The 22193-nt window shown below is 45.9% G+C and overlaps 2 protein-coding genes, 1 long non-coding RNA gene and 1 other non-coding gene across 4 annotated transcripts in view; 1 reads left to right on the plus strand and 3 right to left on the minus strand.

Annotated features, from left to right (window-relative positions):
* LOC144670333 (uncharacterized) overlaps window positions 1–1649 on the minus strand; it is an 82620-nt gene extending 80971 nt beyond the window's left edge. The window contains exon 1 of the long non-coding RNA XR_013573861.1: window positions 1570–1649. This is a non-coding gene — a long non-coding RNA (uncharacterized LOC144670333). The remainder of the gene's footprint in view (window positions 1–1569) is intronic.
* Window positions 1–22193, minus strand: part of LOC144670420 (histone H2B-like) — a 528756-nt gene that overhangs the window by 241369 nt on the left and 265194 nt on the right. The gene's annotated exons all lie outside the window — the stretch shown is intronic.
* On the minus strand, window positions 4437–4508 carry trnam-cau (transfer RNA methionine (anticodon CAU)). Its single transcript has one exon. It is a non-coding gene; the product is annotated as a tRNA-Met (tRNA).
* Window positions 14837–15509, plus strand: LOC144670452 (histone H1-like). Its single transcript, XM_078532946.1, has one exon. The coding sequence runs from the start codon at window positions 14837–14839 to the stop codon at window positions 15503–15505; it is 669 nt and encodes a 222-aa protein (XP_078389072.1). The 3' UTR covers window positions 15506–15509.

The following is a 22193-nucleotide window of genomic DNA, read 5'->3' on the forward strand; positions in this document are numbered from 1 at the left end:
CTTCGCATTTGCTTCTTTTCCAAAACACTTTAAAACCATGTCCTCTGGTTCTCGATCCGTTTACAAGTGGGAAGTTTCTCTCTATCTACTCTATCCACACACCTCATGATTTTGAAAACTTCTATCAAATCTCCTCTTAGCTTTCACCTCTCCAAGGAAAACAGTCCCAACTTCTCCAATCTTTCCTCATAACTGAAGTGCCTGATACCTGGAATCATTCTCATAAACCTCTTCTGCACTCTCTCCAACACATTCAGATCCTTCCTATTGTGTTAAGCTTAACTTTCAATCTCTGTCGCATATGCAAGCGCAGATTTAGCTTTCCATCCAATCATGTTGGTTACTGTACATGAGTGTGAAATTAACTCTGTATGATAATCTGTTACTGTAGGTAAATATAGAATTAACTCTGTCAGTTTCTGTCACTGTATCAGAACGTGGAATTCATTCTGTATCTGTCAGTCTCGGTTACTGTATCAGGCCATGGAAATAACTCCTTTTCAGGCTCTGCAACTTCAAGAAAGTTAATTCCACACTCATCATCTGCCAATGTGTTACTGTATATGAGTGAGATATTAACTCTCAGTCTCTGTTATGTGAGTGAAGAATTAAATCTCTATCATTAAGTCTCTGCTATTGACTGTGGGTGTGGAATTCATACCTTACATGTCAACCTCTTTGCTGTACAGGAATGCAGAATTAATTCAGTACCTGTCAGTATCAATTATGCTGTGAGTGTGGTATTCACTCTCTGCTAGTCTCAGTTACTGTGAGTAAGTGTGAAATTAAATTTCTGACAGTCTTGGTTGCTGTACGTGATTGTAGAATTGTCTTCCTGTCAATGTCTGTTACTGGATCTGAGTGTGAAATTAACTCTCTGTTAGAGTCTGTTACTGTATGTGAGTTTGAATAAAAAGTCTAATAATTTGCATTACTGAATGTATGTGGAATTAATTTTCTGTCTGTCTCTGTTACTGCGAGTGTGGCAGAGCAAACAGGAAGACTTTTTATCCCATTTGTGGAAAGGTAGAGGGACAATGGGCACAGATTTAAGCTAAGTGGCAAAATAAGCAATGGCAACATGAGGAAAAACCTTGTCATGCATTGACCGGATAGGAGAAGTGCCTGAAAATGTAGTAGAGGCAGGTTGAATCAAGGAATTCAAGAGAGAATTGGATCATTATCCAAAAAGGAAAAATGTGCAGGGCTATGTGGAAAAGGCGGTGAAGTGGAAGAGGTGATTTGTTCCTTCAGAAGGCTAGCATAGACATCAAGGGCAGAATGGCCTCCGTCATTGCTGTAATCATTCTATGATTCTTTGAATTAACTCTCCATCAATCTCTCTTACAGTATATGAATATGGGTGGAATTAACACCGTCTGTCACTCTCTGCTGTTACATAAAAATTTGAAATATACTTCCTGTCAGTCTCTGTTACTGTACAGGAAACAGTAAATGACCTGATATCAGAAATGCTTGGGCCCTACTGTTCTCAAAATTGCTCGCGGTTAAACCCACCGCCTTATCCTCTCTCTACTCTCCAGTTCTAAATCAGCCAAAAGAACATACCTTCAAAGTAAGCGACGAACGGCTTCCACGTCCAACATCCATTCTGATTCAAAAGTGTTCTTCATTTGTCAGTTTGAGTTTCTGACTTTGGTTTTGTGAGCAACACCTGCAATACTTCACTGACAACATCATGTGTATAGTGGCAATCTGGAATAAAGAGAGAAAATGCTGGAAATACACCACACATCAGACAGCATCTGTGGAGAAAGAAAAGTTCATATTTCGGATTACTGACAATCAACCTGCAATAAAACACTTACTAACATCTGCCCATGGTGACTGCAGTTCCCACAATTCCCTGCATCCCAGAAACGGCTCTATCAAATGCACTGTCTTCCCCGGCATTGAGAGTGTGCATGCTCCCCAGGGCCGGCCCCGGGTCATTCTGAGGTCGAACTTATCGGCCCATTTCACCAATATGCTTATGACCTCTTGAAGTTTAATACTATCCTCCTCACAGTTCACAATACCTCCAAGTTTCATGTCATCTGCAAATTTTGAAATGGTGCTCCATACACCAAGCAGTGGGTCAACAATATATATCAGGAAGAGCAGGGTCCTCACACCGACCCCTGGGGAACTCCACTATAAACTTTCCTCCAGTCTGAAAAACAACCATTCACCACTACCCTCTGTTTCCTGTCACTCAGCCAATCCCATATCCATGTTGCTCTGTCCCTTTTATTCCATGAGCTGTAACTTTGTTGACAAGTCTGTTGTGTGAGACTTTATCAAATGCCTTTTGGAAATCCATGTAAACCACATGAACAGCATCACCCTCCCCAACCCTCTCTGTTACCGCATCAAAGACTCGGTGCAAACGGGAGATGAAACCGGGAAGCGGCGTCTGGGATGGTGCACATCGGCTTCATGGTGCCGTTGCCCGGGTTCCTCGCCGCACGTCGTCGGACCCGGAGGCTCTGATTCGGACTCTGAGAATCGGTGCTCCTGAGGCTGCACTCGACCACGCTCAGCTTCCGGGAGATGTACCGCGCATGCTCGGCGCAGAAAGGATTTCCGGTGGACATAGGTGCGCCTGCGCAGTGCGGCCCTTCTGCTCGAGATAGGCCGTTTTATATCCCCCAGAGCATTCTGGGAAGTGTTTACCGCCATTTCATTCTAAACAGCGAAACGGGAGGAAACGTTTGTGTTAATCGTTTCTGTGCAAGCTCTACAGCAACAAATCAGTCCCACTCCCCTTCTCCTTTACAATAGCCTTAAAATATTTTCCCTTCGGTATTTACTCGTCTCACTTTTGAAAGTTTATTTTGATTCGGCTTTCACCACCAATTACGGCAGAGGGTTTAAGACCGCAACAACTCTCTGCCTTACAAAGAAATGACAAAGGATGATCCATTCAATGTGAAAGATGGTGGGGAGGATGGTGAGGACAAGGGAAGCCTATCGGTGTTCTGGAAGAGAGGGAAGTGATGAGAGCAGAGCTCGCGAAATGGAACAGAAGTTCTTGAGGGCCCTGTCAATCACAGAGAGGAGAGATAACCAGTTGAGAAAAAAAGGTAAATTAGCAGTGTTGGTATGGAATATTACCTGTCCTCACCTAAATACTCATTCCAGCTGAAACAGTGATTTATGTGTACTTTCTTCAATTTAGCACCCCGTATTCACTGCTCACAATGGTGGTCTGATCTATGTTAGGCAGTTTCAGTGTTTGCTTTGATAAACATCTGCTCTGTCAGCAAGTACGACTCTGAGTTTCCAATCTCCTGTGATTTTAATTTTCCATCTTGTCCTCACGCTGACCTTTCTGTCCTGGACATCCTGCAATGTTCTAATGAATCTCAATGTAAGCTTGAGGAACCGTGTCTCATCTTTAAATTGAGCACTTTACAACCATCCAGACTCAACACTGAGTACAACAATTTGAGAATGTAATCTCAATCCCCATTATGTATCTTTTCAATTGGATATTTTGGTTGAATTCACATTTTTCTCTTGTTTTTGCTTTTGAATGGCAGACGTTCATCATCCCATCATTCACATCTCCTTCAGACACATCTTTGGATTTGTTACTTGCCAATTTACCTTAACCTTGCACCAAAAACTCTTTTGTCATTTAACCTCTCCTGCCCTCCACCCTGATTTGGAAACCACAAGAGAAAAATGTTAGATTTAGTAATAAGTAACGAGAGATAATTAATTCATATTCTGGCAGTATATGAGCATCTAGCAATGTGTGACCACAATATGTTAGAGGCAGAGAAAGGTCACAGAAATGTTACAATTTTCACCTTAAGTAAGGTCGGTAAGGGCCGAATGAGCAGGAAGCTGAACACATTAAATTCCGAACAGCTACTAGCAGGATAAAGGAAACAATCAGAGGCTCTCAAAGGTCCAAGGAAGGAAACTTCACTATCCCAGTTTTAAACCAGTAATTAAGCAGGAACGCTGATATCTACCCAAATATTGATTAACTGCCTTTGACACGATGCTGTCTTCATTATGATGATCCTCTCTTCCTCGATGGTACATGTCGCAGTTTAGGAAGCTGTTGTCCAAATTAGAATGGTGAATTACTGCTGCTTGGCATATAGGTCGGACAGACTGCATGCAATGAATATCAATTTCACTATATATTCCCATCTCAGGAATTTCCTATTCAGGTAATGATGGGGTGAGAGTGAACGAGAGAAGAACATTCAGACTGTGCCAGCTCTTTGCGAGAAATGGGCTGGTCTCAGCTGATGTGCGTTTGCAATTTCAGCTAGTATCCTTGTGTGAATGAAAGCAATTTGAGATATTTGTTGCAGACTGAAGTGTTTACAGGAAGCGAGATGCCAATGCTAATACCTACAAATGAGATAAGTTTGTGGGTAGCAGCAAAATGTTTATTTTAGTGAGTATATAAATAGCAGAGGATGGTTTCGATCCATCGACCTCTGGGTTATGGGCCCAGCACGCTTCCGCTGCGCCACTCTGCTGCACATTGTCACTAGTTGATGAATGTTAGTTTTGTGTATTAGGGAACTAAATAGTCACTTGCTTTGTGCTTTTGAGCAAGAGAAGATGTGTTGGGTGGATCATCTTGGCTGCACAATTCCACTGCGTAACACTAGAAACAGACAGAAAAACACACACAGAAAGGCAGCAAGAGACTGTCAGGATACACAAGATAACAGAGAAAGACGCCGAGAAAATTAGCAAGACACTGAGGTGGAGAAACTAATCATTTCTGTAAACTGTTCCCAGCTACACAGAGATGTCCCCTGTTTGTAACAATGACTCTTATTGTGTAACTGTGCATCGTGTAATGTAATTGTGCATCCTGTTGTGTAACTGTGCACCCTGTTGTGTAACTGTGCACTCTGTTTTGTGCATGTGCACCCTGTTGTATAAAAGTGCTCTCTATTGTGTAACTGTGCTCTTTGTTGCGGGACTCTGTTCTCTGTTGTTCAACTGTGCTCTCTGTTGTTTCACTGTTCCCTCTGTTGTTTAACTGTGCTCGATGTTGTTTAACTGTACCCTCTGTTGTCTAACTTTGCCTTCTGTTGTATAACTGTGCTCTCTGTTGTGTAACTGTGCTCTCGTTGTGTAACTGCTCTCATATAACTGTGCTCTCTGTTGTGTTACTCTGCCCTCTATTGTGTAACTGTGTCCTATGTTGTTTCACTGCGCTCTCTGTTGTGTAATTGTGTTATCTGTCGTGTAAATATGCTCTCTGCTGTGTTACTGTGCTTTCTGTTGTGTAGCTGTGCCATGTCTTTAATTGAGCCCCCTGTCGTCGAACTGAGCCCTTTGTTGTTTAACTGTGCTCTCTGTTGTGGAACTGTGCCCTCTGATGTGTAACTGTATTCACGAAAATGTAATTGTGTACTCTGTTGTATAACTGTGCCCTTTGTTGTCTAACTCGGTTCCCTGTTGTGTAACAATGCTCTCCGTTGTGTAACAATGCTCTCTATTATGTAAATGTGCTCTCTGTTGTGTGACTGTGCCCTCTGTTGTGTGACTGTGCTCTCTATTGTGTAACTGTGCTTTCTGCTGTTGAGAGATCTTCACCGTTGTGTAACCCGCTTCCCTGTCGTGCAAACGTTTTCCCAGCTGCATTAAAATGTTCTCTGTTGTTTCAAAGTGCTCCCTGTTCTGCAAAGATGGTCTCTGTTGCTCAGTGAGGGTGTTTTCTATTGCACAATTATTTTCTTTCAGGGGCCTTAATTTTCCCTGTCATGTTAATGTGTTCCATCTTGTGTTCAGATGTTCCCTCTTCTTGAGTGAAAATCTGGTTAATTCGCAACTGGACTACAATCGTCAATTCTCAGTTGTGTCTGTTACCTTCTAGTGATGAATGTGATTGTGTGATACATCCCGAGAACTCTGTTTTTGGACTTGAGCGAGATTTGTTCTGTATGTGTCCATCACAGATAGTGTTTGTGAGTGTAGGATTCATTCTGCATCTCAGTCTCTGGAACAATTTGTGAGAGCAGGGTTCCTTCTTTATGGGTCAATGCCTGGTACTATATGTGAGGATGAGGGTCTGTATCAGGCAGTGGTACAGAATGTGAATGTGGGAATCAATCTGTGTCTATCAGACCCCATTACTGACAGGGGAAGTGGGATTAATTCTGTATCTGAATGTCTCTGTTATTCTTACTATTATTCAGACATTCGGGTTAGAGGATGATTTGCTTCCACTCTCTCTCTCTCTCTCTCTCTCTCTCTCTGAACAGAGTCAGTGTCTGATTGCACGACAGTGCTGCAGCACCCAGCTACTGCAGAGCAAGGACTTGGAACATTTTACAACAATTTCCTGCCATCCAGAAACAATTCACTGCTCCATGAATGGGACTGAGTGACAGAGCAGGGAGTTCTGTACAGTTCGAATTACTACCCACACTCGGGATCCACTTTTGTTTTTATTTGTTCACGGGCTGTAGGAGTCGCTGACAAGACCAGAATATGTTGCCTTGCTCTAATTACCCTTCAGATCAGGCCCTGCTTCAGTTGCTGCTTTTAATTTTCTGTTTTTTCGTAATGACAATTAATTGAAACAAATGCGTTGGTCTATTTTGTATTTGCAACCTCACCTCTCTTTGAATTATTATAAATACCTTTTTCTTCCTACAGGCAAAAGTTTGATAGCAGCTGAATCGAAATAGTGATTCCATGACAAAAGGAGAAGTGCAGCCAGCTCCTTCTCACACAGTAAGTACAGTATCACTCACAGAGAGCAGAGACATCAGTTCCACAAGCACCAACAGCACAGTGAGATAAGAGCAAAATAGTGCAGATGCTGGAAATCTGAAAGAAAAATAGAAAATGCTGGAAAAACTCAGCAGGTCTAACCGCATCTATGGAGAGAAAGACAGAGTTAACGTTTAAGAGTCATACAGACATGAAAGGTAAACTCTGTCTTTCTCTCCACAGATGCTGTTCGACCTCCTGAGTTTTCCAGAATGTTCCGTTTTTGTTAGCACTATGGTAGACTGGCAGTGAGCCCAAGTCTCAGGAATGTATATTCGTTCAAACAGAGCAGGAGAGTGCGTGAACCAGATGGGTTTTTTATCAACATGACTTTCAAGGTTTTTTTGAATTATATGTCACTAGTAGCTGTGGTGGGATTTGATCCCTCGCCTCCATAACATTATCCTGAGGGGGCCCTGATGTTTCTTGACACGATAGGTGTGGAGAGGATGGTTCCTCTTGGAGGAGAATCTAGAACTCGTGGTCACTGTTTAAAAATAAAGGGTCGTCCATTTAAGACAGAGATGAGGAGATTTTTTTCTCGCTGAGGGTCTTGAGTCTTTGGAACTCTCTTCCTCAAAAGAGGGTGGAAGTGGATTCTCTGAATACTTTTAAAGCAGGGGTAGACTCATGAAAGCAAGTGGGTGAGAGGTTATCGAGGGTAGACAGGAATGTGGAGTTGAGGTTACAATCAGATCAACCATGACCTTATTGAATGGTGGAGCAAACTCGAGGGGCCGAGTGGCCTATTCCTGCTCTTTGTTCCTTCTGTTCTTATGTTCATTAACCTGGAACTCTAGATTCCCGCTACGCCACCATCTCCACTATTAAAACTGCCACCGAAACCAAACAGCCGCCGTTTAAAACGTGCCCGTCCTATTTCTCATCTGGTGCCTGCAATAGCTGCTCCTTGTCTGACTCCCCACGTCCCGACTGTCCGGCTCTGTTCAAACTCTTCACTGTCCAATATCAACAAACCTGGGGAGTGGGAACTCAACCAAGAATATTCACTGCTGCTTTGTGGGGAGAAAGCAGCAATTATTTTCAATAACAGCTTCTTGCCATTTTGTCTCCCTCCTCCCAGGAGGCTGCTGTTTGTTCCATTCCCCCAGGACTGAGGTCACTCCATTGGCGGCTCTTCCTGTCCCAAGTGGAGCTGGGGGAGAGCAGCGCCCATGCGCTCTTCCGCTCCCACCCATTGAGCTCTGGTGGGTCAGAATGACGCAGAATTCTACAACATTCCGTGAAACAATTTTGTTTTGAAACGTTCTCCAATTCATTTATATCCGAGATCAGCAAAAGATGTGGAGCTCCTGAGAAAGGGAACGATGAAATAAGAATTTCTGCTTGAGATCTTTCTGTGCAGCCTGTTTGCTGTTCAGGGGCCCGTCATCACAAAGCAATCCTGCAGAATCACTGGAGGAAGCCGGTAGTCGTGGTGTTTGCTAGGACCGTGCAGGAGTTAATATCTGTCATGAACTCTCCCAGATTCATTCAATCCGAGTGAAACACTCACTGAGAGTGATACCCAATGGCACTGAGCTGCAGGGAGTACAAAAAGGAACCGAGGGTTAAACATGGGCCACTGTTTCTCACTCACTGACACTGTCATAGAGACAGAGAGACATAGAGTCATGGAGACATTGCTGCTCAGAAGGAGGCCATACGGCCCATCCAGTCTGACTGTCTGTAGAATAATCCAGTCAGGCCCATTCTCCTGCTCCATTCCTGCAACTTTATTTCCCAATTTCCATTTGTAATCACCATCTCCGTTTCCACAATGCCCAGAGGGATCAAGATCCAGGTCATTACCTAGAATGTAACAAATTTCTTGCACACATCCCCCCTGTACATCTTGTCTTATATTTTAAATCCATGCTGCCTATTCCTTCTGCTCTCAGCTAATGGGAACAGCTTTCCTTTGTCTACCTGATCTAAACCTGTTATAATCCTGTACACCTCTCTCAGACCTCCCGTCAATCTCGGTTGCTTCAAGGAGAGCAGCTCCGGATTCTGCAAACAAACCTTGCAGCTATCATCCCTCATGCCTAGAACTATTCTAGGAAATCTCCTTTACACTCTCTCAAAGACTCTCACATCCTTCCAAAAACGTGGTGACCAGACATGTAGGCAATACTCTAGTTGCAGCCTAACCAGAGCTTTATAAATGTTAAATATAACGTTCCTGCTTCTATGCTCAGTACCTCTGTTGTTGAAACCAAAGATCCCATTTGCTTTCTGAAATACACCCTCAAAATCTCCTGTCACCTTCAAAGATATAAAGATTCTTGGTCCCTCTGACCTTGCACAATTTTTAGAACTGGACCATTGTGTTCATACTGCCTCATTTCTGTTAAAATACAGCATTATTCCTGCGTGTGGGATTAATGATGTGTCTGTGCTACAATATCATTAAGATCTGAGACTGCAGCTTCTGCCTCTTCATGAGAATCTTTCTGGATAACACCAGAATTTACAAGGATTTCTGCAACTGATGCATTGTCTGTGTCTCACCGCCCTCACTCACTCTGTCTCTGTCTATCCCTCCACCCCCTCTCTCTTGAACTCCACATGAAGGTGCGATACTGTTGTTTAGTGACTGAGTGCACACAGTCTATCTTCAAATCACAGAATCACAGAATCACAGTGCAGAAGAAGCCCTTTGGCCCATCGAGTCTGCACCGACACGTGAGAAACACCTGACCTACCTACCTAATCCCATTTACCAGCACTTGGCCCATAGCCTTGTATGTTATGACGTGCCAAGTGCTCACCCAGGTACTTTTTAACGGAAGTGAGGCAACCCGCCTCCACCACCCTCCCAGGCAGTGCATTGCAGACCATCACCACACTCTGGGTAAAAATGTTTTTCCTCACATCCCCCCTAAACCTCCTGCCCCTCACCTTGTACTTATGCCCCCTTGTGACTGACCCTTCCTCAAAGGGGAAAAGCTGCTCCCTGTCTATGCCCCTCATAATCTTGTACACCTTGATCAGGTCGCCCTGCAGTCTTCTCTGCTCCAACGAAAACAACCCAAGTCTATCCTACCTCCCTTCATAACTTAAAAGTTTCATCCCAGGCACCATCATGGTGAATCTCCTCTGCACCCCCTCCAGTGTAATCACATCGTTCCTATAATGTGGCGACAAGAAATGCATAGTGGCCTCACCAAGGTTCTATGCAACTCCAACATGACCTCCCTACTTTTGTAATCTATGCCTCGATTGATAAAGGCAAGTGACCCATATGCCTTTTTCACCAACCCACTAACATGCCCCTCCGCCTTCAGAGATCTATGGACACGCACGCCAAGGGCACTTTGTTCCTCAGAACTTCCTAGTGCCATGCTACTCATTGAATACTTTGTTGTAAAATTACTCCATCCAAAGTTTATCACCTCACACTTTTCAGGTTTAAATTCCAACTGCCACTTATCTGCCCATTTGACCATCCCATCTATATCTTCCTGTAGCCCAAGACACTCAACCTCACTGTTAACCACCCGGCCAATCTTTGTGTCATCCGCAAACTTAATAATCCTACCCCCCCACATAGTCATCTATGTCGTTTATATAAATGACAAACAATAGGGGACAGAGCACAGATCGTTGTGGTACGCCACTGGACACTGGCTTCCAGTCACTAAAGCATTCTTCTGTCATCACCCTCTGCCTCCTTCAACTAAGCCAATTTTGAATCCACCTTATCAAGTTACCCTGTTTCCCATGTGCCTTTGCCTTCTTTATAAGTCACCCATGTGGGACCTTGTCAAAGGCTTTGCTGAAATCCATATGAACTACATCAACTGCACTACCCTCATCTACACACCTGGTCACCTCCTCAAATAATTCAATCAAATTTGTTAGGCATGACCTCCCTCTGACAAAGCCATGCTGACTATCGCTGATCAAAACTTGCCTCTGCAAGTGGAGGCAGATACTCTCCTTCAGAAATTTCTCCAATAGTTTCCCTACCACTGACGCGATACTCACTGGCCTGTTGTTCCCTGGTTTATCTCTACAACCCTTCTTAAATAGCGGAACCGCATTAGCTGTTCTCCAGTCCTCTGGCACCTTCCCCGTGGCCAGAGAGGAATTAAAATTTGGGTCCGAGCCCTGTGATCTCCTCCCTTGCCACCCTCAGCAGTCTGGGACACAAATCATCCGAACCTGGAGATTGATCCACTTTTGAACCTGCCAACACCACCAATACCTTGTCAATCGCTATATCAATTTGGTTAAGTACCTCGCAGTCTTTCTTCCCGAGTTCGATACATTCATCCTCATTCTCTTGGGTGAAGACGGACGTGAAGTATACATTCAAAACTCTAGTGATGTCCTCTGGCTCCACCCATGTAATGCCCACTTGATCCCATATACTATTTCCCTGGTTATCCTCTTCCCATTGAAATACTTATTGAATATCTTGGGATTTTCCCTTCTTTTACCAGCCAGAGCTCTCTCATATCCCCTCTTTGCTCTCCTAATTGCTTTCTTAAGGTCCACACTGCACTATCTGTACTCCACTAATGCCTCTGCTGATTTGCATCCCTTGTACCTGCTAAAAGCCTCTATTTTCTATCTCATCTTAACCTGAATATCTCTGGTCATCTATGGTTCTCTGGGTTTGTTACTACTTCCTATCACCCTAAAGGGAACATATTGAACCTGTACCCTCCCCGTTTCCTTTATGAACACCCCCCACTGTTCCTCTGCAGATTTTCCCACAAGTGACTGTTCCCAGTCTATCTTGGCCAGATCTTGCCTTATTTTACTAAAATCCACTCTCCCCCAATCCAAAACATTTTTTTGCAACTTTTCGATTTCTTTGTCCATAACAAACTTAAACTGTACCATGTTGTGGTCGCTATCACTAAAATGCTCGCCCACCACTACCTCAGCCACCTGTCCAGCTTCATTCCCCAGAATTAGGTCCAGCAATGCACCGTCCCTTATTGGACCCTCTACATATTGACCTAAAACGTTCTCTTGTACACATTTCAAGAAATGCACTCCATCCAAGTCCTTAACACTCTGTCTATCCCAATTAATGTTGGGAAAGTTGAAATCACCTAATATAATCACCCTATTGTCATTGTTTTTACCCACCTCCAAAAATTGTGCACATATTTGCTCCTCAATTTCCCGCTGACTATTTGGGGGTCTATAATAAACACCTAATAATGTGGTTGCCCCTTTTTTATTCCTAAACTCTACCCACAAAGTTTTATTCGATGCCCCCTCCAATGATCAAAAGTAAATTTTCCTGTGAACAAGAGAATAATTTAAACCAGTTATGGGTTAACACAGGCACAGCTGTGATTGGCTGCAACCTCCTGAATCTGGGGAACAGACACTGTGAGCAGCTCCGGTCTCAGAAGGTTTAACAGTTACTGAGCTGGGAAACAACAACTAGTTCCAAATAATCCACAGCACAGGCCGAGAGGAGAGGAAAGCCTGTCCTGGGAGCTGTAAATCTGAGACACAGTTTGTCCTGTCAAACTGTAGATGTGAACAAAAATAAAAATACCTGGAAAAACTCAGCAGGTCTGGCAGCATCTGCAGAGATGAACACAGTTAACGTTTCGAGTCCGTATGACTCTTCAACTAAGAACTAAGTAAAAACAGAAAAGAGGTGAAATATAAGCTGGTTTAAGGGAGAGGGGATGTGGGACAGGTAGAGCTGGATAGAGGGCCATTGATAGGTGGAGATAGCCAAAAAATGTCATAGACAAAAGGTCAAAGAGGTGTTGAAGGTGGTGATATTATGTAAGGAATGTGCTAATTAAGGATAGAAAGCAGGACAAGCAAGGTACAGATAGCCCTCGTGCGGGTGGGGTGAAGGGAAGGGATCGAAATAGGTTAAAAGGTAGAGATAAAACAATGGACGGAAATACATTTAAAAATAATGGAAATAGGTGGGAAAAGAAAAATCTATATAAATTATTGGGGAATAAAAACAGGGATCGGAAAGGGGTTGGGGATGGAGGAGAGAGTTCATGATCTAAAATTGATGAACTCAATATTCATTCCAGAAGACTGTAAAGTGCCCAATCCGAAGATGAGGTGATATTGCTCCAGTTTGCGTTGAGTTTCACTGGAACAATGCAGCAGGCCAAGGACGGACATGTAGGCATAAGAGCAGGGTGGAGTGTTGAAATGGCAAGCGACAGGGAGGTCTGGCTCATGCTTGCGGACAGACCGAAGGTATTCTGCAAAGTGGTCACCCAGTCTGCGTTTGGTCTCTCCAATGTAGAGGAAACCGCATTGGGAGCAACGAATGCAGTAGACTAAATTGAGGGAAGTGCAAGGGAAATGCTGCTTCATTTGAAAGGAATGTTTGGGCCCTTGGATGGTGAGGAGAGGATAAGTAAAGGCGCACGTGTTGCACCTTCTGCAGTTGCATGGGAAGGCGTCGTGGGAGGGGGTTGATGGAGGAGTGGACCAGGGTGTCCCGGAGGGAACGATCCCTGTGGAATGCCACCAGCGGGGGGGTGAATGGAAGATGTGTTTGGTGGTGGCATCATGCTGGAGTTGGCGAAAATGGCGGAGGCTGATCCTTTGAATGCGCAGGCTGGGGGGGTAATAAGTGAGGACAAGTGGGACCCTATCATGGTTCTGGCCGGGAGAGGAAGGTGTGAGGGTGGATGCGCGGGAGATGGGCCGGACACAGTTGAGGGCCCTGTCCACCACCGTGGGTGGAAAACCTCGGTTAAGGAAGAAGGAAGACATGTCAGAGGAACTGTTTTTGAAAGTGGCATCAGAACAGATGCGACGGAGGCGAAGGAACTGAGAGAATGGGATGGAGTCTTTACAGGAAGCGGGGTGTGAGGTGCTGTAGTCGAGGTATCTGTGGGAGTCGATAGGCTTGTGATGAATATTGGTGGACAATCTATCACCAGAAATTGAGACAGAGAGGTTAAGGAAGGGAAGGGAAGTGTCAGAGATGGACCATGTGAAAATGATGGCGGGGTGGAAATTGGAAGCAAAATTAATAAATTTTTCCAAGTCCAGAGGAGAGCATGAAGCAGCAACGAAGGAATCATCGATGTACCATAGAAAAAGTTGTGGGAGGGGACCGGAGTAGGACTGGAACAAGGAATGTTCCACATACCCCATAAAGAGACAGGCATAGCTGGGCCCCACGCGGGAACCCATAGCCAAACCTTTTATTAGGAGGAAGTGAGAGGAGTTTAAGGAGAAATTGTTCAGTGTGAGAACAAGTTCAGCCAGACGGAGGAGAGTAGTGGTGGATGGGGATTGTTCGGGCCACTGTTCGAGGAAGAAGCGGAGAGCTATCAGAACATCCTGGTTGGGGGATGGAGGTGTAGAGGGATTGGGCGTCCATGGTGAAGAGGAGGCGTTTGGGGTCAGGGAACTGGAAATTGTTGATATGATGTAGGGTGTCAGAGGAATCACGGATGTCGGTGGGAAGGGACTGGACAAGGGGAGAGAGAATGGAGTCAAGATAGCAAGAAATGAGTTCCGTGGGGCAGGAACAGGCTGACAGTGACATTGTATCAGCGAGAGTGTGTTGAAGGGGCGGGCGGGTTAGACTAATGTCACTGTGTTTGTGTGTCCGGCCTCAGCGCCAGGTTTCCGAGTCATTCTTGTGTAAAATCACAAGATTTCCCTGTAATTGGATAGCGCTGCTCCCCTGCTCAGCCCTGAAGAGAGAATTTAAGGCAAAGTTTTCATTTATTTCAAGATTTCAGTGGAAACACAGAGAAGAAGTCAGCGCTCGGCTGAGAGGGCGCGATCAAAGCAGCAAAGAAACGGGTTTAAATCGAAATTGCTGCATTTAATTCGGATGGAACATTCTCGACAACAAAGATTCGGATTTTGTTAACAGAAGGAAGCGAGTGTGGGAATCTGAAATGTCTAATTTGAAGTGGAATTGGGGAGTTTATGAGGAGAGAGAAACACAGAGAGGCTGGAGGAGCCGGGAGCTGACAGCAGGTTGTCTCTGCCCCGTCCGCTCCCTGTGTTTAAGTTGCTCTGAGCCGCCACCACTGGTTTCATTTCTGATCCAGTTCTGACTGTCAGAGAGATTTTCCACACAGTCTCGGATATGACTGATACTGCAGCCGCCGAAACGGCTCCTCCAGCCGCCACCGCTCAAGTCAAACCTCCCAAGAAGAAGAAGGCGACTTCCCGATCGAAGGCAGCCGGTCCCAAGTTAGGCGAACAGATCCTCAAGATTGTGGCGGGTTGCAGCGATCGCAAGGGGATGTCCCTGGCCGCGATAAAGAAAGCTTTGTCTGGCAGCGGTGTTGATGTGGGGAAGCTCGGCTCCCAGATCAGGCTCAGTATCAGGAGGAAGGTGGAGAGCGGCTCCCTGGTGCAGGTAAAGGGACAGGGCGCCTCCGGCTCCTTCAAAATCCCTAAGAAGGAATCCCAGGGGAAAGTGGGAAAGAAGGAGAAGAAACCAACAGCCAAGAAATCTTTAGTAAAGAAACCAGCGGCCAAGAAGGTGAAAACAAAGAAACCAGCAGCTAAGAAATCTCCAGCCAGGAAAGTAGCAGCCAAGAAATCCCCAGCGAAGAAAGCAACAGTCAAGAAAACAAGCAGCAAGAAGGCGGCAACTCCAAAAAAGGCGGTGAAGAAAGCAGCGCTGAAGAAAAAATCTCCCGTCAAGAAGGTCACGGGCGGAAAGGCTTTAAAAAAAGTGGATAAATCGAAGGCCAAACCCAAAGTGAAAGCAGCAAAGGCTAAGAAAGCAGCGCCAGGAAAGAAGTGAAACCAGCCGAGCAAATTGTAAACCTCTGAACACAAAGGCTCTTCTCAGAGCCGCCCACGTCTCTCAGGAAAGAGCTGATCCCCGAATCAAATGTCCCTCTCCCGGCGCTGGGAGCAGGTTTCACACTGAAATGATTTATATTAAATTGAAATTTCCCGGTATCTCACTGACATGCACTATACCCAGCCCCTCCCCCACTCTGCAATAAAACAGCGGGGTCCGTGCCCCATTGTAACTGGGGATTTGTTCAGCTGCTCTGTCAGTTTCTGCTCCTTCCCTTTTCACAGATTCAGGGTGAGTGTGTGTAAGACAGTTACCCGGGCGGAGAAACCCCGCGTTACAACTCAAAGCCCAATACATGAGTTTGTCTAATTCAGCTGGAGTGAGGTGTCGGTAAACTGCTGAACCCGCCTGGAGGGGAGGTGTGTGGGGATAGAACAGAAGCTGGGAGTGAAGTGGAAATAGGCGGATTTGACAGCATATAGTGTATGTACTTGGGCGGGAATATTACTGAATTTTAATTGTAAAGCTCTTTATTTAAAAGTTGCGGGTTTTTAGAACCGTTTAATTTGAAGCTCCAATCTATAAGCTTTGTGCCGAGCGCTGTGTTAACTTCCATTGTCGATAATTTAAAAACAAAGTCGTTTCTAGCAGGGAGGAGGCGGAGTTGGATTATCATAGACATTCCTCTGTTCTGTCTGTCACTCAGTCTCCTCCCCGCCCCGCCTCTCACTCTCTGCCCCTTTCTCAGTCAGGTCGGGGCGGGCTGTATAAAAGAAGAACCGAAACAGCTGATTTCTCATATTCTGCAGCGCTCTGAGTGTAGAGTCATCATGTCTGGCAGAGGGAAAGGAGGCAAAGGACTGGGGAAAGGCGGAGCAAAGCGGCACCGCAAAGTGCTTCGTGATAATATCCAGGGCATCACCAAACCAGCAATCCGCCGCCTGGCTCGCCGTGGCGGTGTCAAGCGGATCTCGGGTTTGATCTATGAGGAGACTCGCGGGGTGCTGAAGGTTTTCCTGGAGAATGTGATCAGGGATGCGGTCACCTACACTGAACACGCCAAGCGCAAGACGGTCACTGCCATGGATGTGGTGTACGCTCTGAAACGCCAGGGCCGCACTCTCTATGGTTTCGGCGGCTAAACCATTCGACCCTTTTTACCGAACACACAACAAAGGCTCTTTTAAGAGCCACCCACCGCCTCACAGAGAGAGCAGAGACCTGGGAGCGGGAGCTGGGATGGGCTGTGATCGGGAATGTTAGTGTCTGATTTGTTCTGGCGGGGAATGTACTGAGAATCTCAGTTTGCTCGTTGTTTATTTACCCGGATGGCACATTCTGTACTGACACTGAAAAGTCTCTCCACTGCTTCACATTTCCGAAAGGTTTTGTTCTAGATGAATAATGGGTCGGATAGTAATGACAGGATCCGGCGGTTCCTCTGACATCAGCCGTTCAATCCGTCAGTGGAGTTGAGGTTACAATCAGATCAACCATAATCTCACTGAATGGCGGAACAGGCTCGATGGACTGAGTGGCCTCCTCCTCCTATTCCCAATATTCGCACGGATGTCCGTCAAGACTCAGACCGGAAACAGGGGGAGCTTCGAGCCGCTCCCGTTCCCGCTCTTTATCGGAATGAACAGCCCAGAATGAGGGCAATGGGAAGGGGTCTGATGCCCCCAGCACCGTTTCTATTTTATTACCCATTCCAGCCCTCTAAGCGAGCGGCGATTTTAAAGGTTGGTTGTGCTGTATGGAGCAATGTTCAATTATTATTATATTAACAATTCAGTTATTGCCTGGGAAACTCAGCACTGACTTTACACAGTTCAAACAACAGACTGGTGTTTCTGTCCAAAAATGAGCAGATTCACCAGGATGATGCGGGGTTTACAAATTGCCGGGTCAGGTTACATGAACTGGAATTTCATTGGGGTTAGGAAATAGTGAGTGAGTGTGAAAAATGGTATTTATAATTTTCAAAAAAGGGAAGAACGAAGTCTATTGTCGAGACGGGAAACGGCTGTAAAAAAAGGCGGAATTTTTAAATGGACAATTAAAAACAACTCGACCAATGAGGACCTGAGCTGCCAGGGATTAATTCATTGGTTCGATTTTGGACGCAACTGCCTGGGCGTAAGGCTGCAGCCAATTACTGTTCGGGGCGGTTCCTCACAGAGTCTAAAAAGGCGGATTGTCGAGCAGATTGTATTAATAGTCCTTGTAACTCTGACTGGTGAATCTGTTCAGAAAATGGTCAGGAGTAACTCTCCTTCCTCGACTTTCGCCGCTTCTTGCCGCCCTTTGCTACCGGTTTCTTTAAGGCTTTCTTGGCTCCCTTCTTGGGAGCTGGTTTCTTCTCATCAACCATCTTCAGTTTCAGACACAGAAATAAACCAAACCCCTTCCGAGCGCCGATTAAATAGACAGTCTCCCAGATCTATGTTAATGAAGGATTGGGAAAAGATGACTCTGAATGGACAGTTTAAAGGCGGAACCAGCCTCTAAGTATATAATTTCAGGATTGGATATGGAAACAGGCCAATCAGATTGTGATTTCTCGCCCCCACTCCTCCTCCCGACCCGTCATCAGCCCATTTACTTTGGTCAGGAAATACATTTTACAAAGACTCTCTCCAGCCCCAGTTCCACAGTGTTTTACTATACATCGGGGAATGTCGCCTGATTGTTTTGCGAGGGTCCGTTCTCCACAGAGAGAGACTATACGGGAAAGCGGGATTCCATCTGTAACAGAGAGCCCCTGATAATGTGTGCGAGTGTGGGATTTACTCACTCTGATACTGTGAATGAGTTTGGGATTTATTCACTGTTTGTAAGGCCGTGCTACAGTGAGAGAGTCTGGGATTCATTCTGTGCTTGTCAGTCTCTGGGACTGAAAGTGATTGTTGCTGTCGTTCTGTGTCTGACTGTGATAGTGTTTGAGACTCATTGTGCATCTGTCAGTTAGCGGTGCCTGTGAGTGAGTGGGGCTTTCATTCAGCACCTCATCTTCCGACCAGGCACTTTACAGCCTTCCGACCAGGCACTTTACAGCCTTCCGAACTGAATATTGAGTTCAACAATTTTAGATCATGAACTCTCTCCTCCATCCCCACCCCCTTTCCGATCCCCCCCCCCACCTTTTTCCCCAATAATTTATATAGATTTTTCTTTTCCCACCTATTTCCATTATTTTGAAATATATTTCCATCCATTGTTTTATCTCTACCTTTTAGCCTTTTTCGATTCCTTCACCCCACCCCCACTAGGGCTATCTGTGCCTCGCTTGTCCTGCTTTCTACCCTTAATTAGCACATTCCTTAGATAATATCACCACCTTCAACAACTCTTTGCCGTTTTGTCTGAGATATCTTTTTGTTATCTCCACCTATCACTGGCTCTACTTGTCCTACCCACGCCTCTTAAACCAGCTTATATTTCATCTCTCTTCTATTTTTACTTAGTTCTGTTGAAGGGTCATTCAGACTCGAAACGTTAACTGTGCTCCTCTCCGCAGATGCTGCCAGACTTGCTGAGTTTTTCCAGGTATTTGTTTTGGATTTCCAGCATCCGCAGTTTTTTGCTTTTATCTTAGAGTTTGATTGACTGCCACTTCTCTTCAAGGAATGCCTACCTTGAAGAAGTTGTGCTCTTCTCTCCGACAGGATTTTTGTATCTCTCTCTTGCCTTGTTCACCTTCATTGCTTTCCATTTCTCTCCTGGTGTTTGACAAGGTGTTTACCAAAACTCGCTTCCACAGCCATATTTCCTTCCTCATTGACTGTCTCCGTCTCCGACTTACCCCATGTGGATTTCAACTTAAGTTCCATCCCTTATGTTTCAAACCCACCCAGGATTAAAGGTATCTCCGGGACATACAACGCTTCTCGGACTGCTGTTCTCGTCGCATTCTGAGATCTACACTCAGTGCCATGTGCCGCCATATGAACACACTTGACCTCTCCCTCCAGCAGCACCGCCGCACTCTTTTTCTAAGCTGCGCATATCCCCAGTTTCATTTTATTCTTCGTCTCATCCGACGCTTCAACAAGAAACCTTGTCTTTTTCTTTCAGGCGCATAGGAACGCAAGCTCCAACAACTCATTGACACCAACACCCATCCAGGACCCTCAACCGTTGCCTGTCCCTCTGTCCCTATCCCGTCTTCCAATGGCAGCCCCGGCCGTGTATTCACCATACCCCTGACCTTCCCCTCTCCGTCGCTGAACGTTCAGTGCTCAGCAAAGGACTTAATTTCAGACCCTTACGCCCTCATCTCAATGAATCTCAGGCTCGGCACGATGCTGAACTCTTTTACCGCTGCCTTTGTCTCCGTGCTCACTTCTTTGGGCAGGGGTCCTCTCCCCATTTAATGGATCCTTTTACCTGCCTCCAATATTCTCCCTCCACCTGGATGCCTCCCTCTGGATTCTTAGCTTCTCTTGATCTTTTGATTGAGAACTGTTGGCGTAACATTAGTCGTCTCAATTTCTCTGCCCCTCTCACCCACTCTAACCTATCTCTCTCTGAACTTTCTGCACTTCGTTCTCTCAGGTCCAACTCTGACATTGTCATCAAACCCGCTGACAAGGGTGGTGCTGTTGTTGTCTGGCGCACTGACCTCTACCTCACAGAGGCTGAGCATCAACTCAAAGACACTTCCTCCTACCACACTTGGACTATGACCCCACCACTGAACATCAAGCCAGTGTTTCCAGGACTGTTACTGACCTCATCTCCTCTGGAGATCTTCCTTCCACAGCTTCCAACCTGATAGTCTCCCAAACTCAGATGGCCCGCTTCTACCTCCTACCCAAAATCCACAAACAGGACTGTGCCGGCACACCGATCATGTCAGCCTGTTCCTGCCCCACGGAACTCATTTCGTGCTATCTTGGCTCCATTCTCTCTCCCCTTTTCCAGTCCATTCCCACCTACACCCGTCATTCCTCTGACACCCTACCTCATATCAACAATTTCCAGTTCCCTGGCCCCAACCGCCTCCTCTTCACCATGGACGTCCAATCCCTCTACACCTCCATCTCCCACCAGGATGGTCTGATGGCTCTCAACTTCTTCCTCAAACAGAGGCCTGAACAATCCCCATCCACCACTGCTCTCCTCCGTCTGGCTGAACTTGTTCTCACACTGAACAATTTCTCCTTAAACTCCTCTCACATCCTCCAAATAAAAGGTGTGGCTACGGTTACCCGCGTGGGCCCCAGCTATGCCTGTCTCTTTATGGGGTATGTGGAACATTCTTTGTTCCAGTCCTACTCCGGCCCCCTCCCACAAGTCTTTCTCCGGCACATCGATGATCAGTTCGGTGCTGCTTCATGCTCTCATCTGGACCTGGAAAATTTATTAATTTTGCTTCCAATTTCCACCCCTCCATCATTTTCACATGGTCCATCTCTAACACTTCCCTTCCCTTCCTTGACCTCTCTGTCTCAACTTCTGGTGATAGACTGTCCACCAATATTCATTAGAAGCCTACCAACTCCCACAGCTACCTCACCTACAGCTCCTCACACCCTGCTTCCTGTAAGGACTCCATCCTATTCTCTCAGTTCCTTCGCCACTGTCGCATCTGTTCTGATGATGCCACTTTCAAAAACAGTTCCTCTGACATGTCTTCCTTCTTCCTTAACCAAGGTTTTCCACCCACGGTGGTTGACAGGGCCCTCAGCCGTGTCCGGCCCATCTCCCGCGCATCCGCCCTCACACCTTCCTCTCCCTCCCAGAACGATGATAGGGTCCCCCTTGTCCTCACTTATCACCCCACCAGCCTCTGCATTCAAAGGATCATCCTCTGCCATTTCCGCCAACTCCAGCATGATGCCACCACCAAACACATCTTCCCTTCACCCCCCCTGGCGGTATTCCGCAGGGATCGTTCCCTCTGGGGCACCCTGGTCCACTCCTCCATCACCCCCTACGCTTCAACCCCAACCTATGGCACCTTCCCATGCAACCGCAGAAGGTGCAATACCTGCCCCTTCACTTCCCCTCTCCTCACTGTCCAAGGGCTCAAACACTCCTTTCAAGTGAAGCAGCATTTCACTTGCACTTCCCTCAATTTAGTCTACTGCATTCGTTGCTCCCAATGCGGTTTCCTCAACATTGGAGAGACCAAACGCAGACTGGGTGAGCGCATTGCAGAACACCTTTGGTCTGTCCGCAAGCATTACCCAGACCTCCCTGTCGCTTGCCATTTCAACATTCCACCCGGCTTTCATGCCCACATGTCCGTCCTTGGCCTGCTGCATTGTTCCAGTGAAGCTCAACACAAACTGGAGGAACAGCACCTCATTTTCTGACTAGGCACTTTACAGCCTTCCGGACTGAATATTGAGTTCAACTATTTTAGATCATGAACTCTCTCCTCCATCCCCACTCCCTTTCCGATCCCCCCCCTTTTTTCCCAATAATTTATATAGACTTTTCATTTCCCACCTATTTCCATTATTTTTAAATATATTTCCATCCATTGTTTTATCTCTACATTTTAGCCTTTTTCGATTCCTTCCCCCCACCCCCACTAGGGCTATCTGTACCTTGCTTGTCCTGCTTTCTACCCTTAATTAGCACATTCCTTAGATAATATCACCACCTTCAACACCTCTTTGTCCTTTTGTCTGTGACATCTTTCGGTTATCTCCACCTATCACTGGCTCTACTT

Source organism: Cetorhinus maximus, chromosome 31 (genome assembly GCF_964194155.1).
Source record: "Cetorhinus maximus chromosome 31, sCetMax3.hap1.1, whole genome shotgun sequence".
In the NCBI taxonomy this organism is placed as follows: Eukaryota; Metazoa; Chordata; class Chondrichthyes; order Lamniformes; family Cetorhinidae; genus Cetorhinus; species Cetorhinus maximus.

Excerpts from the sequence above, each read along its gene's own strand:
- LOC144670452 (XM_078532946.1), top strand. The coding sequence starts at position 14,837 with ATGACTGATACTGCAGCCGCCGAAACGGCTCCTCCAGCCGCCACCGCT.